The following is a 16,638-nucleotide window of genomic DNA, read 5'->3' as shown; positions in this document are numbered from 1 at the left end:
GTTTGGTTGGTTGGTTGGTGGCATGGGTATAATCGAGCAGCATGGGTTCATTGGGCTGGAAAGGCCTGTTACCGTGTTGTATCTTTAAGTAAATTAACAATAACAGAATCAATGAAAGACTGCACCAACATGAGTGTTCAGTCAGTGTGCAAAGTGCAAGGTACTACAAACTGTGCAAATACAAAAAAGATAATAATAATAATAAATGAATAAGCAATAAATATCAAGAATATGAGATGAAGAGTCCTTGAAAGTGAGTCCATAGGTTGTGAAAACACGTCATAGATTGTGGGAACATTTCAGCGATGGAGCAAGAGAAGTCGAGTGAAGTTATTCCCTTTGGTTCAGAGCTGGATGATTGAGGGGTAGTGACTGTTCCTACCCCTGGCGTGCATCCTGAGGCTCCTGAAGGTAGCACAAGAGAGCATGTCCTGGGTGGTGAAGGTCCCCGATGAAGGATGCTGCTTTCCTGCAACAGCACTCCATGTAGATGTGCTCAATGGTGGGGAGAGCTTGGGCTGTATTCCCTGCTTTTTGTAGGATTTTCTGTTCAAGGACATTGGCGTTTTTATACCAGGCTCTGATGCAAACAGTCAATATACACTCCACTACACGTCTAAAGAAGTTTGTCAAAGTTTTTGATGGCCTGCTGAATCTGCAAATTCCTAAGGAAGTAGAGGCGCTGCCGTGCTTTCTTCAAATTTGCACCATCTGTGCTGGGCCCAGGATGAAATGTTAACACCGAGGAATTTAAAGTTGCTGACATTCTCCACCCGATTCCCTGATAAAGACTAGCTCATGGGCCTCTACTTTCCTCCTGACATTGAGTAAGAGGTTGTTGTTACAGCACCACTCAGCTTGATTTTCTATCTCCCTCCTATATGCTGATTCGTCACCACCTTGGATTTGGCTTCAAACAACAGTGTCATCAGCAAACGTGAATGTGGCATTGGAGTTGGACGTAGCCACTCAGTCATAAGTGTAAAGCGAGTAGAGCAGGGGGCTAAGCACACAGCCTTGTGGTGCACCTGTGCTGAGGGGGATTGTGGAAGAGATGTTGCCAATCCAAACTGACTGGGGTCTACATGTGAGGGAATCAAGGATCCAATTGCACAAAGAAATATTGAGGCCAAGGTTTTAAAGCTTATTGATTCGTTTTGAGGGGATGATAGTCTTGAATGCTGAGCATAAATAAAGAGCATCCTGATGCATGCATCTTTGCTGTCCAGATATTTCCATGGTTGAGTGAAGAGCCAATGAGATGGCTTCTGCCGTGAACCTGTTGTGCCAGTAGGCAAATTGGAGTAGATCCAATTCACTTCTCAAACATGAGTTGATATATTTCATCACCAACCTCTCAAAGCACTTCATCACTGTGGATGTAAATGCTATTGGATGATAGTCATTGAGGCAGGCTGCCACGTTCTTCTTGGACACCACTAAAATTGAAGCCTGCTTGAAGCAAGAGGTTCCTCCATGTTTTGATGGTCAAAGCAAGCACAGAAGGCATTGAGGTCACCTGGAAGCAAAGCCCTGGGTGCCATGTCGCGTGATTTAACTTTATGAGGTGAAAGTATTCCAAGCCCTGCCGCAACTGTCAAGCATCCTTCACTGATTCAAGTTTAGCCTGGAACGGCCACTTTGCCCGTGGGATGGCTTTCCGGAGATCGTACCTGGACCTGTTGTAACTTTCTTAGTCGCCACACTGATCTGACCTTCAGCAGATTGAAGATCTCAAGATTCAACCAGGACTTCTGACTGGGGAAGACTCTGAATGATTTTGTGGGGACACATTTATCTACAACTGTTTTAATAAAGTCTGTGACAACCATGATGCATTCATTGAGATCCACATGTGAGTCCTCGAACACAGTTCAGTCCAACTCAGAGAAATCCTGCGACCACTTCTTTGTTTTCTGAATCTCTGGAGCCTCGTCAGCCTCTGGCTGTATATAGGTAGGAGAAGGACAGCCAAGTGATCTGACTTACCAAAATGCAGTCTGAGCAAGGAGTGATAGGTATTCCTCATCTTAATTTAACAGCACTCTAGTACATTGGGACCTCTGGTGCTACAGGTTATATGCTGATAGTATTGGGCAGGGTTTTCTTCAAACAAGCTTGGTTGAAATCCTCAACTGTGATTTGAAATGCATCGGGACGGACCATTTCATGTTTGGAGACAACATCATGCAGTACCTCAAGTGCTTGATTATAGTCGGCTACCAGTGGTGTGTAAACTGGTCAGAATTATGGAGAACTCCCTAGGTAAATAGAACAGACAGCATTTGATCAATAGGTGTTCAATGTCAGGGGAACACCAGTTCGACAAAACCATCACATCGGAACATCACCAAGAGTTTATCATAAAACACACACCTCCAGCATTTTGCCTCTTCCAAATCAGCAGTTCGAACCATTCTGTAAATCAAGAAGCCTTCTGGTTTGATCACTATCTGGCATGTTGCATGAAAGGCACATCTCACTCGGACAAAGAACACACCATTCCCTTAGATACAACAACCTTGTCCTCAGGTCCACAATTTTGTTCTCCAGAGAATGCAGACTTGCTGGGTCAAGGGTGCCTCACCCCTCTGCGTTTCAGCCTGGCTTGAAGTCTCCCACCCCTCCGCCTTGCTTCAGACCATGGCCATGAACCTTTGTCCTCTTAAAGGCGCCATACATGCTTGGTCTGATGAGCCCTTCAGAAGACTGTGAAACCTGGAGATCATTAAGCTGATTTAAAAGTACATTGCTATACTTATCTGCCGCAGATTGCAGTCAACGTAATTCAAAAGAGGTATATTTAGAAGTATTGTATGTAGCCCGCAGAACATTGCCATGGTTGTGGACTACAGAAGGAATGGAGACAGACTAACCCCTATTGACATCAATGGATCTGGGGTTGAGAGGGTGAACAGCTTTAAGTTCCTCGGCATAAACATCACCGAGGATCTCACATGGTCTGTACATACCGGCTGTGTGGTGAAAAAGGCACAACAGCACCTCTTTCACTTTAGGTGGTTGAAGAAATTTGGTACGGGCCCCCAAATTCTAAGAGCTTTCTATGGGGACACAGTTGAGAGCATCCTGACTGGCTGCATCACTGCCTGGTATGGGAACTGTACTTCCCTCAATCGCAGGACTCTGCAGAGAGTGGTGCTGACAGCCCAGCTCATCTGTAAATGTCAACTTCCCACTATTCAGGATATTTACAAAGAATAGTGTGTAAAAAGGGCCCGAAGGATCATTGGAGACCCGAGTCACCCCAACCACAAACTGTTCCAGCTGCTACCATCCAGCAAAAGGTACCCCAGCATAAAAGCCAGGACCAACAGGCTCTGGGACAGCTTCTTCCACCAGGCCATCAGACTGATTAATTTATGCTAACACAACTGTATTTCTATGTTATATTGACCATCCGGTTGTACATAATATTATAAATTATTATAACTGCACATTGCACATTTAGATGGAGACATAATGTAAAGATTTTTACTCCTCATGTATATGAAGGATGTAAGTAATAAAGTCAATTCAATTGGTTCACCAGCGCCATCTTGCAGTCCATTAATAAATAACATTAGGCTAATTGGACTGAAGTAAATTGGTCGGCAACACTATGATAGTGGACTGCCAAAACACCTTGAATTGAATAAATCTGACCATATAGGAGAAATATATTCCTAAAATGAACAGGCAAAATAAATAGATAAGGCCCACAAATATATTAAAGTAAAATTAAACAGAAAGGTAAACCCTCCAAGACTTTGCAGGAGAAAGGAGAGTGGAATACTCAGATAGACAGGATGCTCAGAAAAGAACCAAGAAACGTGTAACAGCAGGAGCTAACAAAAGCAAGAAAAAATATTTTACTAAAATAAAAAGGCCATCAAGCAAGAGATTAAGCCACTCAGTAATGCAAACAGACCTATAATTATTTTCCCAATTATTCATGCGAAGTTTCAAAACATACCCCCCCCAGAGATAACCCAAATAAATTCCATGAATTTAATATAAGTCAGTGCAAGCCATGAGTGCACTGTATAATGCAGTTCGCTGATGACACGGCCATAGTGGGGTGTGTCAGGAATGGACAGGAGGAGGAGTATAGGAAACTGATACAGGACTTTGTGATATGGTGCAACTCAAACTACCTGCGTCTCAATATCACCAAGACCAAGGAAATGGTGGTGGACTTTAGGAGATCTAGGCCTCATATGGAGCCAGTGATCATTAATGGAGAATGTGTGGAGCAGGTTAAGACCTACAAGTATCTGGGAGTACAGTTAGACGAGAAGCTAGACTGGACTGCCAACACAGATGCCTTGTGCAGGAAGGCACAGAGTCGACTGTACTTCCTTAGAAGGTTGGCGTCATTCAATGTCTGTAGTGAGATGCTGAAGATGTTCTATAGGTCAGTTGTGGAGAGCGCCCTCTTCTTTGTGGTGGCGTGTTGGGGAGGAAGCATTAAGAAGAGGGACGCCTCACGTCTTAATAAGCTGGTAAGGAAGGCGGGCTCTGTCATGGGCAAAGTGCTGGAGAGTTTAACATCGGTAGCTGAGCGAAGGGCGCTGAGTAGGCTATGGTCAATTATGGAAAACTCTGAACATCCTCTACATAGCACCATCCAGAGACAGAGAAGCAGTTTCAGCGACAGGTTACTATCGATGCAATGCTCCTCAGACAGGATGAAGAGGTCAATACTCCCCAATACCATTAGGCTTTACAATTCAACCGCCAGGACTTAAGAACTTTTTAAAAGCTATTATTAATGCTTTTTGAGATAGTGATTTAGATGCATATCATATTTTTTACTGAGTTAAGTATTGTATGTAATTAGTTTTGCTACAACAAGTGTATGGGACATTGGAAAAAAAAAAGCTGAATTTCCCCATGGGGATGAATAAAGTATCTATCTATCTATCTATCTAAGAGCCACCAGACTGATACGTAGGGTCTAAATAATGAGGGGAATTGAGTTGAATGTAGGCTCGCTGGTATAGCTAAGATAGCCAATAGAGAACCTACTGCATATATTACACTAGGGAATGACAATGAAATGTATTTAACTTCACTTCAAGTTGAATAGTAGGAAAGTGTGGATTAATCCAATTTAAGGCTGAGGGAATTCTTGACACATTTCAGTGTATTGACTCCACTTTCAAGGCCAAGAATTAAGAGAAAACTCTAGGATCCTTTAAAACATAACCAAATTTTTTTGCAGTTGGAGGAATAAAGTACCAACTGCCATTGACTATCATGAGTGTAGCATTGACAGGCTATTCCCTACTAACAAGTGTAATAAAAGTTACTATGTACATTAAAAATGGTGTTCTCTCTCCATGATAAAATAGGGACCCATCATCTGTACAAGGACATTTCACTTGCACTTTACCTTTGTTATAATACTATTTCAGAAAATGCATTTTTTAAAAACTTTTTTGGTAACTCTGTATATTTTGACGCTTAACTGTCCATGTTGTTTTCAGATGCATGTTATACCATCCTACAACAAAAAGTTGGAAGCCTTCGTTTTTCAGCTTCATTTGTACATTTATTCATTCAATAATTCATTCAACAAACAATTTTCAATGAAATCAGCTATTAGTGTGCTGTAAAATAATTCTTCTCACTCTGGACTTCTAAAGGTTTTAATTATTCCCTCCAAACACCATCAAGAATAATTCAAACAAGCTACTTCCCACAGTTTTGTTTTAGAAGAAGCATAAGACAGTGACATTCTTTCCTAATGTCCCTGACATCCCTCTTTTTAAGCAAAACCATACTATGTATGTCTTTGCTCAGGTGATGAGACAGGAAAAAATATATAATACTATCTGTTTCCTGGCTCAGAGTGAAGCCAACTCTGTGTAGCCATTACCCTCCACAACCCAAAAGGTAAGTACAGACAGATTTTTGAAGCTGACTGACTGGAACCAGGGAAGAAATGTAAAAAGTCTTAATTTTTCATTGCATTGCATGAAATCAGCAAATATATATTTCAAATGAATCAACAAAATGCTGAGGATCTGACCAGAAAAGAAGCTTTGTTTAAGTGGTCATAGAACACAATATGTAGGTAAGTCCACATGAGGAAAGGCTGTACTTGATCTGGTGTTGGGAAATGAACCTGGTCAGGTGTCAGGTCTCTCAGTGGGAGAGCATTTTGGAGATAGTGATCACAATTCTGTCTCCTTTACCATAGCATTGGTGTGGGATAGGAACAGACAAGTTAGGGAAATGTTTAATTGGAGTAAGGGGAAATATGAGACTCTCAGGCAGAAACGTGGAAGCATAAATTGGAAACAGATGTTCTCAGGGAAACGTACGGAAGAAATGTGGCAAATGTTCAGGGGATATTTGCGTGGGGTTCTGCACAGATATGTTACAATGAGACAGGGAAAGGATGGTAGGGTGCAGGAACCGTGGAGTTCAAAGACTGTTGTAAATCTAACCAAGAAGAAGAGCATACGAAAGGTTCAAAAAACTAGGTAATGAAAGAGATCTAGAAGATTATAAGGCTAGCAGGAAGGAGCTTCAGAATGAAATTAGGAGAGCCAGGAGGGGTCATGTGAAGGCCTTGGCGAACAGAATTAAGGAAAACCCTAAGGCATTCTACAAGTATGTGAAGAGCAAGAGGATAAGATGTGAGTGAATAGGACCAATCAAGTGTGACAGTGATAGAGTGTGTATGGAACTGGAGGAAATAGCGGAGGTACTTAATACTTTGCTTCAGTATTCACTACGGGAAAGGATTTTGGTGATTGTAGTGATGACTTGCAACGGACTGAAAAGCTTGAGCATGTAGATATTAAGGAAGAGGATGTGCTGAAATTTTTGGAAAGCATCAAGTTGGATAAGTCACCGGACAGGATGTACCCCAGGCTACGGTGGGAGGTGAGGGAGGAGATTGCTGAGCCTCTGGCAATGATCTTTGCATCTTCAATGAGGATGGGAGAGGTTCTGGAGGATTGGAGGGTTGCAAATATTGTTCTCTTATTCAAGAAAGGGAGTAGAGATGGCCCAGGAAATTATAGACCAGTGAGTCTTACTTCAGTGGTTGGTAAGTTGATGGAGAAGATCCTGAGAGGCAGGATTTATGAACATTTGGAGAGGTATAATATGATTAGGGATAGTCAGCATGGCTTTGTCAAGGGCAGGTCATGCCTTACGAACCTGATTGATTTTTTTGAGGATGTGATTAAATACATTGGTGAAGGTAGAGTCATAAATGTGTTTATGGATTTTAACAAGGCATTTGATAAGGTACCCCATACAATGCTTACTGAGAAAGTGAGGAGGCATGGGATCGAGGGGGACATTGCTTTGTGGATCCAGAACGGACTTGCTCACAGAAGGCAGAGAGGGGTTGTAGACAGGTCATATTCTGCATGGAGTTCGGTAACCAGTGGTGTGCCTCAGGGATCTGTTCTGGGACCCCTACTCTTTGTTATCTTTATAAATGACCTGGATGAGGAAGTGGAGGGATGGGTTAGTAAGTTTGATGATTACCCAAAGGTTGGGTGTGTTGTGGATAGTGTGGAGGGCTGTCAGTGGTTAGTGGGATATTGATAGGATGCAAAACTGGGCTGAGAAATGGCAGATGGAGTTCAACCCAGGCAAGTGTGAGGTGGTTCATTTTGGTAGGTCAAATATGATGGTAGAATATACCATTAATGGCAAGTCTCTTGGCAGTGTGGAGGATCAGAGAGATCTTGGGGTCCGAGTCCATAGGACACTCAAAGCTGCTGCGTAGGTTGACTCTGTGGTTAAGAAAGCATATGGTGGGATTGAGTTTAGGAGCCGAGAGGTAATGTTACAGCTATATAGGACCCTGGTCAGACCCCACTTGGAGTACTGTGCTCAGTTCTGGTCGCCTCACTACAGGAAGGTCATGGAAACCATAGAAAGGGCGCACAGGAGATTTACGAGGATGTTGTCTGGATTGGGGAGCATGCCTTATGAGAATAGGTTGGGTGAACTTGGCCTTTTCTCCTTGGAGCGACATAGGATGAGAGGTGACCTGATAGAGGTGTATAAGATGATGAGGGGCATTGATCTTGTGGATAGTCAGAGACTTTTTCCCAGGGCTGAAATGGCTAACACAAGAGGACATATACTTAAGGTGCTTGGAAGTAGGTACAGAGAAGATGTCAGGGGTAAGCTTTTGTTTTTTTTTGTTTTTGTTTTTTTTATACACAGAGTGGTGAGGGCATGCAATGGGCTGCTGGTGGCAGTGGTCGAGGCGGATATAATAGGGTCTTTTAAGAGACTCCTGGATGGATACACGGAACTTAAGAAAAATAGAGGGCTATGGGTAAGCCTAGGTAGTTCTAAGGTAAGGACATGTTCAGCCGAAAATGTGGGCCGAAGGGCCTGTATTGTGCTGTAGGTTTTCTATATTTCTATATAAGTTTTATTAAAGAGGTTCCTCGTCATGTTTTTTTTAATCCTCTGCCTTTCTCATTTCATTTCATTTTTCAATCTTTTTTATTGATTTTCAAATAAAGAATATACAAATACAAATCGAAAGAGGAGTTTAACAAGTAGATAATATAAAAGACATAAACAGCAATATTAAAGACAAAAAGCATATAATATCAAACTCAAATAGGTAACATATTATGCTGTTACATATACAATGATCAGAGAGAAATTACAACTCCTCATAGCAATCATAAAAAAATTGGAAATTTTATTGATAAAGAAAGAAAAACCCCACTAACTAAACTAAAACAAAAAAGAGAGAAAGAAAAAAAAAGACTGGGCAGTCCAATTGAGGATAAACTTAAAAAAGAAAGAGAGAAAAAAAAACACATCCTTCCAGTCATCTCCGAACCTTCATGGACAAGGATATTCTCCAAAGAGAATAAAGAAAAATAAATAAATAAAGACAAATTAAATCTTGTGAAAATATTAAATAAAGGGTCGCCAGACTTGTTCAAAATCAAAAGATGTATCAAATGTCTGGCTTCTAATTTTCTCCGAGCTTAAACATGACATGATGGAGGAGAGCCAATAGAAAACAATGGGCGAGTTAGATTCTTTCCAGTGAAGCAAAATAGCTCTCCTAGCCAGTAAAGTTGAAAAAGCTATCACGTGTTGGGCGGAGGCAGACACTTTGCTTGCTTCCTCTGGGAAAATCCCAAAAATTGCTGTAAGTGGATTAGGTTGAACATCCATATCTATAACTTTAGATAATATTCCAAACACATCCCCCCAAAAATTATTTAAACTTACACATGACCAAAACATATGGGTTAGAGTAGCCACTTCTGCATTACATCTATCACAAATAGGGCATATATTAGGAAAAATATGCGCCAATTTACCTTTGGACATATGGGCCCTATGTACCATCTTAAACTGAATTAAAATATGGCATGCACAGATAAATGAATTATTAACTAAATAATAAATTTTACTCCATTGGTTATCTGAGAGTGAATGTTGAAGTTCTACTTCCCAGGAGCGTTGAACCCTATCATTAGGCGATGTGCGAGCATTCATTAACTGTTTATAAATGATAGCTATAATCATTTTTGAAAAGGTTTAAACTGAAAAATAACATAAGCCAAATTTGAAGAGCAGATCAAGGGGTAATTTGGTAAAAAAATCACGTAAGAAATTCCTAACCTGTAAATACATAGGATATAAACTTAATTTACATAGCATAGGATATAAACTTAATTTACATAAAAGTGAATTATTTGCTATTAATAATTATTTTGATTATTATGATCAAATACCTTTTAAATGGTTTTTGGCAATATTAACTTACCTTGGTATCAAAATTACAAAAAATTTTAAAGACCTATAATTTCTTCCCTTTAGTTGAATATACTCAACAGGCGCTTTCCAAATGGTCACCTATGTGGATGTCATTGATAGGTCGAATAAATGCTATGAAAATGGTTATTCTACCGAAATTTTTATATATATATTGCAAGCAGTTCCCTCTTTTGTTCCAAAAACATTTTTTGACAAAATAGACTCTCTGATTTTGTCTTATGTTTGGAATAATAAAAGCTCGAGAGTGAATAAACTTTTATTGCAAAAATAAAAAAAAAAATGGAGGACTGGCTTTACCAAACTTTAGATTTTATCATTGGGCAATTAATATTTGCTATATTACTTTTTGGATTTATGATATAGATGATCAAGATCGCCCTTCATGGTTACAGCTGGAGGAAAATTCAGAAGTGGGGTTTTCGTTAGCTTCTTTATTAGGAGCTCCTCTTCCCCTTTCGTTCTCCAGAATAGGTAAACAAGCTCTTAACCCTATTGTTAAACATACTTTAAAAATTTGGTTTCAATTTTGTAGATTTTTTGAATTAAATGATTTTTTACTTTCTAGTAATATTTATTCTAATTTCTTTTTTAAACTATCAACTTTGGATAAGGCTTTTCTAACATGGAAAATTAAGGGAATAAAAACTTTTTTAGATTTGTTTTTCTAAGATTGCCTTTCACAATATAGTATGGTAAGTTTTATTTTAATTTTATTCTGGAGATACATCATTGGTACAGGCCCACACAGCTCAATTACACCCATATGACCAATTAACCTAGTAACCTGTACATGTTTTTTGGAATACGGGAGAAAACTTGAGAAGCATGAGGAAACCCATGCAGTCATGGGGAGAATGGATCATTTGGTGTACGATGAAGCAATGAAGGAACAATTAATTATATATTTTCCCATAACATGATATACTTCCACAACATTTTACATTACATCAAATATACTGTCATTAAATACATTATCGAAGTATGTATACTATATACAATTTTAAGATTAATCTCCTTCTAGGAAGCCACAAAACAAAGAAACCCAACAGAAACCACTAAAAAAAAGACCATCATACACTGATAACGCAGGGAAAGAAAACAAATAGTGCAAACAATAAAAGCAAGTAATTTTCAGAACTGTAGTTCACAAAAGTGAGTTCACAATCACTAAGCCAATCACAGCCAGTCCAGGAGCTCGTTAGTTGAAGGCCACAGCCTCAGTTCAGCACAGAGATGAATAAGCCTTGTGAGCAGCAAACTGAACACTGGCCCCGCCCCTCTCATCTGTCACTGACCCCCTGACCTTTTTAATCTTTCCTGGCACTTAAATCGGCCAAACTGTGGGTCATTCCTCACTCTCGGACCCAGGCCCTGCCACTGTGATATGCCGTCGGGCCCAGGACCAACAGCCCTGATTTGGCTTGTAGCTGATCTTCCCAATTTGGCCCGATGCTTAAATCGGTCAAACATCAACTTGTTCCTTGCTCTTGGACCAGGGCCCTGTTGCCTCGACTTAACCTCGCCTCCGATCTGCTGCTTCAAACCCAGTCCAGCAATGGCCAAACATTGGCTCATTCCCTGCTCTTAGGCCCAGGCCCTGCGCCTCATTTCAGCCCACACATACCACACTGCAGCTGCCCTGCCCCTTCAAGACTTCAATTCACACCACAAAAACGCCAAGTTCTGCAGGCAGTTCAAAAGTTCATCTCCAAAAGGGAAGTTACAGGCTGTTGACTGCTGTGATTGTTTGAGAAAAAGTGCGATTAATAAACTAATTAGTAGTTTTGTTTGCTGCCAGTAAGTCGTCGCTGTACATCACCAGCACCATCTTAGACAGGAAAATAACAATTAAATATTGTTAACTATTTTTAAAAATTTAAATAAATTTACCTATTGTGAATGTAAATTATGGAGTACATGTATAATATGAATTATAATTTAAAACAAGTTCAAATAGAGCAAACATTAAATGAAATTTAATAAAATATTTGTTTGCACTTACCATTTCAGTCAGTGTTAATAATTCCATTCAATTAGAGAGAGGCCTTGCTACAAATGTAAAGCTGAGGCAGATGTAAAGTGCAACCAGTTCCTCAGCTCATGACTGGACTCAGGGCTGAGTTCAGCAGCAGCAGGTCAATTCGGATGCAGTCTTTGACTCTGGTTCTCCTCCGACCATGATCTCACTTTGGATTATAACAGGAAGGAACTGACCAAAGAGCAAGTCTCTACAGAACTACTTGCAACATGTTTCAGGCAATTTCTCTTAAACAGGAAAGTTTCTTCTGTAACAGTTCGAACTGTGATCTTAGCATTTAGAATACCTTTTGCTCGTTTGCATGTGTGCTGCAGACTTTTGCTAAAAATTCCCTTTTTTCAAAAACTAACTAATCTCGAACTCATTGTTGAATGAGAAGCATGAGAAATAGCAATAGAACAAGATTAACAAATTGGATTGGTTACTTTGTAAGAGTAGAACTCTGAACTTCCAGCACCAATACATGCCATCCCACACAATGCGACTTGATCCAGTGAACCCATTTCAAGTACTTCCTTGAGGGCTAAGTGACAGAGTACAAATAGAATTTTACCTCCTTGGTGTATGATATCCATAAGTGCACCTCGGGCCTGCATATCACACTCAAATCAGTATAATTTACAGAATGCCAAAAAAACTTTGTAATGATACTTAACATTACACAGTAACAGGCTTAAGGGAAATATGAACAAATTCACAAAAGTGATTTTGGGCTAACACAAATAGAAAATCTAGTGGGAAAAGACGTATGGATTTCCAAAATAGGGCAAATTGAATTAAATGGAGTGAAGAGCTTCATTCTGATGGTGATATCATCTTCCCCATCAGATTTTTCTTTCAGCACACTATACAGTTGGCACTCAAGTGTCCTGAGATGGGCCCAAAAATTTATTCCAATACTTTATGCAATTAAAATTCATGTGCATCAGCTCTAATGGCATCTCTGATACACACTCCAAAATATTCTACTGGTTCAAATCCTGTTTGACAGACAATTCCAGGAGATGCTATAGTCAAACTAGTTTGTTGACCTGATAGACATTGTGCACAGTAGTTTAAGGTACTACAAGTTACCAGAAGGAGACTTTGTTTCTACAAACTGGGACGTTTTTCACTTACCACTGGAAGGGACAGGCACAGAAAGCAAGTTTTATATGGCATGTAGCATCACTGTACTAAAAACTAAAAAATTAACAGAAATATCAGCAAGTCAGGCAACATTTGTGGGAAGAGAAATAGAGCTAGCATTTCAGCTTAGAGAACCCCACCCCCATCCATCCAGGGCAATTGGTCTGAGGGTCTGCCAAAGTAAGAATGTCTACCCTGGGTGGGGCTGTGTGTTGAGTGTGTGGAGTAAACAGGATTCAGCATGATCCAATATCATAGATTTAATTTTGCCTTTACGTTTATATGTTTATATACTATAACAAAACCACAGCCTATTTGAAGACTGTTATAACAATGGGTTTTTAACTAGAATTGGTAACTTGGGTTTCTCCTCCTACAGATGCAACCTGACCTGCTGAGAATTTCCAGCACTTCCTGTTTCTATTTTAGATTTTCAGCATCTGCAATAGTTTGGATTTTAACACATTGTCAGAATTCTTCTTTGTAGAAGCAGACAGGAAGTAGAAAGCACAGCCAGAGAGAAGCCCACGGTAAGTTGGTTGATTTCATCAGGCAGCCCTTCACTTAGTCCAACAGTCACATTAACAGTGACTCAGCCCAGAAACAACCCAAGAAATTCTCTTTTTACTGTTACACATAAAAACTTCCTTTTTTATTACTTAAAAGAAAACAGGCCAAATTATGCAATCCCAGTGGGAAGGTTAGGTTTTTTAGCTGATTTTAACAGGTTCAGGATACAAATAGCAAATCTAATCTCATTTCCAATACATTTTCTTTCAGAATCACTGGACACCAATGAAATAATAAGGCCATATACTAATTATTCCCTGTGTATAACATAAAAGTTTCCTGCAGAGGCTGGATAGAATGATGTTGATAGAAGTATACCAAACAGCTTTTGCTTGTGGGAATGTTTGCACCCAGGTGAAATCTTAATCGATTAAGTCATTCTGAACAGTTATGGATTGTTTAGAAATTGAAGTTATCTGCTACATGTGCATCTTTAGGTAGATTAACAAAAGTACTGTATCAAAATGAAAATAATTAAAATTACCTACAATTCAAAAGTACGATAGTCAAAATGTAATATCAAAAAAATATAAAACAAAAGTGAATGATTTATTGGTCAGTGGGTGGGTAGTTTAAATAGAAATATTAAGATATGTTAAAATATAGAACAGAGGCAAACCAATTGATAAGACAACATTGAAATTGAAGAAGTAGTCAAGATGAGAGAGAGTGGTCAACACTTTGGGATATTGCAGAAGTTGGAACCATAAACATGTCCAGAATAAAACATCCCCATCCATTTCTTACCCTCCTGCCAGCTTCATTGTTTTGTAGGTTCATTAACATCCTGGCATGATCTTCTGAACCTTTGCGGTAATTTTTCTCCCTCTCTCTGGCATCCACAAATTCTTTGGCAAACCTATAGCCATATTCTGCATTGTCTCCACAGCCACCCCACAGCCAATCTCGGGGAAGATCTTTGGGTCTGGCAGCACGACTGCAACCACAGGTCGAGAGCTCCCCTTCGCGGCACGCTCGACTTACGGCATTCACAACTCCCGCTGCTGATATTGAATAAGTGAAAGCAGTCTCCCGACTCCCTGAAGAAAGACAAGTAGAAAGTATGGTTAATGTAAAAGGTTGGAGGTGACATCGGATGCATGGCAACTCTGGCAGGGTTTACAGGACATTATTTCCTACAAAATGAAACCCAATAGCATGAACGGCAGCGATGCTTCACTACCAGATGAACTCAACCCCTTCTATGCACGCTTTGAAAGGCAGAACAGAACTACAACTGTAAAGATCTCTGCTGCACCTGATGATCCTGTGATCTCCGTCTCAGAGGCTGATGTTAGTCTGTCTTTAAAGAGAGTGAACCCTCGCAAGGCGGAAGGTCCTGATGGAGTACCTGGTAAGGCTCTGAAAACCTGTGCCAAGCAACTAGTGGGAGTATGCAAGGCCATTTTCAACCTCTCACTGCTGCTACGGGCAGAAGTTCCCACTTGCTTCAAAAAGACAAAAATTATACTGGTGCTTAAGAATAATAATGTGAGCTGTCTTAATGGCTATCATCTGGTAGCATTCACATCGACAGTGATGAAATGCTTTGAGAGGTTGGTCATGACTAGACTGAACTCCTGCCACAGCAGGGACCTGGACCCATTGCAATTTGCCTATCGCCACATTAGGGCAATGGCAGATGCTTTCTCAATGGCTCTCCACATGGCTTTAGACACAAACACCTATGTCAGGATGCTGTTCATCGACTATAGCTCAGCATTTAATACCATCATTCCCACAATCCTGATTGAGAAATTACAGAACCTGGACCTCTGTACCTCCCTCTGCAATTGGATCCTCGTCTTCTTAACCAGAACACCACAATCTTTGTGGATTAGTGATAACATACCCTCCTCGCTGACGATCAACACTGGTGCACCTCAGGGGTGTGTGCTTAGCCCACTGCTCTACTCTCTGTATACACATGACTGTGTGGCTAGGCATAGCTCAAATACCATCTATAAATTTGCTGATGATACAACTATAGTTGGTAGAATCTCAGGTGGTGACGAGAGGGTGTACAGGAGTGAGATATGCCAACTAGTGGAGTGGTACCACAGCAACAACCTGGCACTCAGTATCAGTAAGACTAAAGAGCTGATTGTGGACTTCAGGAAAGGTAAGACGAAGGAACACGTACCAATCCTCATAGAGGGATCAGAAGTGGAGAAAGTGAGCAGTTTCAAGTTCCTAGGTGTCAAGATCTCTGAGGATCTAACCTGGTCCCAACATATCAATGTAGTGATAAAGAAGGCAAGACAGCGACTATACTTCATTAGGAGTTTGGCATGTCAACAAATACACTCAATAACTTCTATAGGTGTAACATGGAGAGCATTCTGACAGGCTGCATCACTGCCTGGTATGGAGGGGTGGCTACTGCACAGGACTGAAAGAAGCTGCCGAGCGTTGTAAATCTAGTCAGCTCCATCTTGGGTACTAGCCTACAAAGTATCCAGGACACCTTCAGGAGCGGTGTCTCAGGAAGGCAGCATCCATTATTAAGGTCCTCCAGCACCCGGGGCATGCCCTTTCCTCACTGTTACCATCAGGTAGGAGGTACAGAAGCCTGAAGGCACACACTCAGTGATTCAGGAACAGCTTCTTCCCCTCTGCCATCCGATTCGTAAAAGGACATTGAACTGGACACTACCTCACTTTTTAAAAATATACAGTATTTCTGATTTTTGCATGTTTTTTAATGTATTCAATATACAGTAAATGATTTTCTTGTTATAAATACAATGTGGATTTCCTTTATTATCTCAAAGCTTTTCAAGAATCGACTGTAAAACATTTTGAACTGTAGAAAATGTACGTCATTAGGACCATCCTGCCTATGCCAATAGAAGACGGGCTAGCCAGTTTAACTCCAACCCATAGGATGTAGCTAAGCAGATCACGACTCTTTAAGCATACATCCAAGTACATTTGGAGGACTTCAGTGCTTTTTTGCTGGTGGGTGGGCAAGGGTGGGGGGGGTCGTTGCCTTGCTGCTGCTTATGCGTGGGGGGGAGCTGGGGGTGGTACTTCGGGATTCTAACGCTTAACATGATTATAACATTTATCATATTATATATCATATTTGATTATAACATCAAGATGGC

At 40.4% G+C, this 16,638-nt stretch overlaps 1 protein-coding gene across 4 annotated transcripts in view; it reads right to left on the bottom strand.

Annotated features, from left to right (window-relative positions):
* wnt5b (wingless-type MMTV integration site family, member 5b) overlaps positions 1-16,638 on the bottom strand; it is a 136,361-nt gene that overhangs the window by 13,196 nt on the left and 106,527 nt on the right. For all 4 annotated transcript variants that reach the window (XM_073059269.1, XM_073059270.1, XM_073059271.1 and 1 more), the window contains exon 4: positions 14,276-14,568. In XM_073059269.1, coding sequence (XP_072915370.1) covers positions 14,276-14,568 — 293 coding nt within the window. The remainder of the gene's footprint in view (positions 1-14,275; positions 14,569-16,638) is intronic.

This window comes from Hemitrygon akajei, chromosome 10 (genome assembly GCF_048418815.1).
Source record: "Hemitrygon akajei chromosome 10, sHemAka1.3, whole genome shotgun sequence".
NCBI classification, from domain to species: Eukaryota; Metazoa; Chordata; class Chondrichthyes; order Myliobatiformes; family Dasyatidae; genus Hemitrygon; species Hemitrygon akajei.
This window is presented reverse-complemented; position numbering and strand designations above follow the sequence as displayed.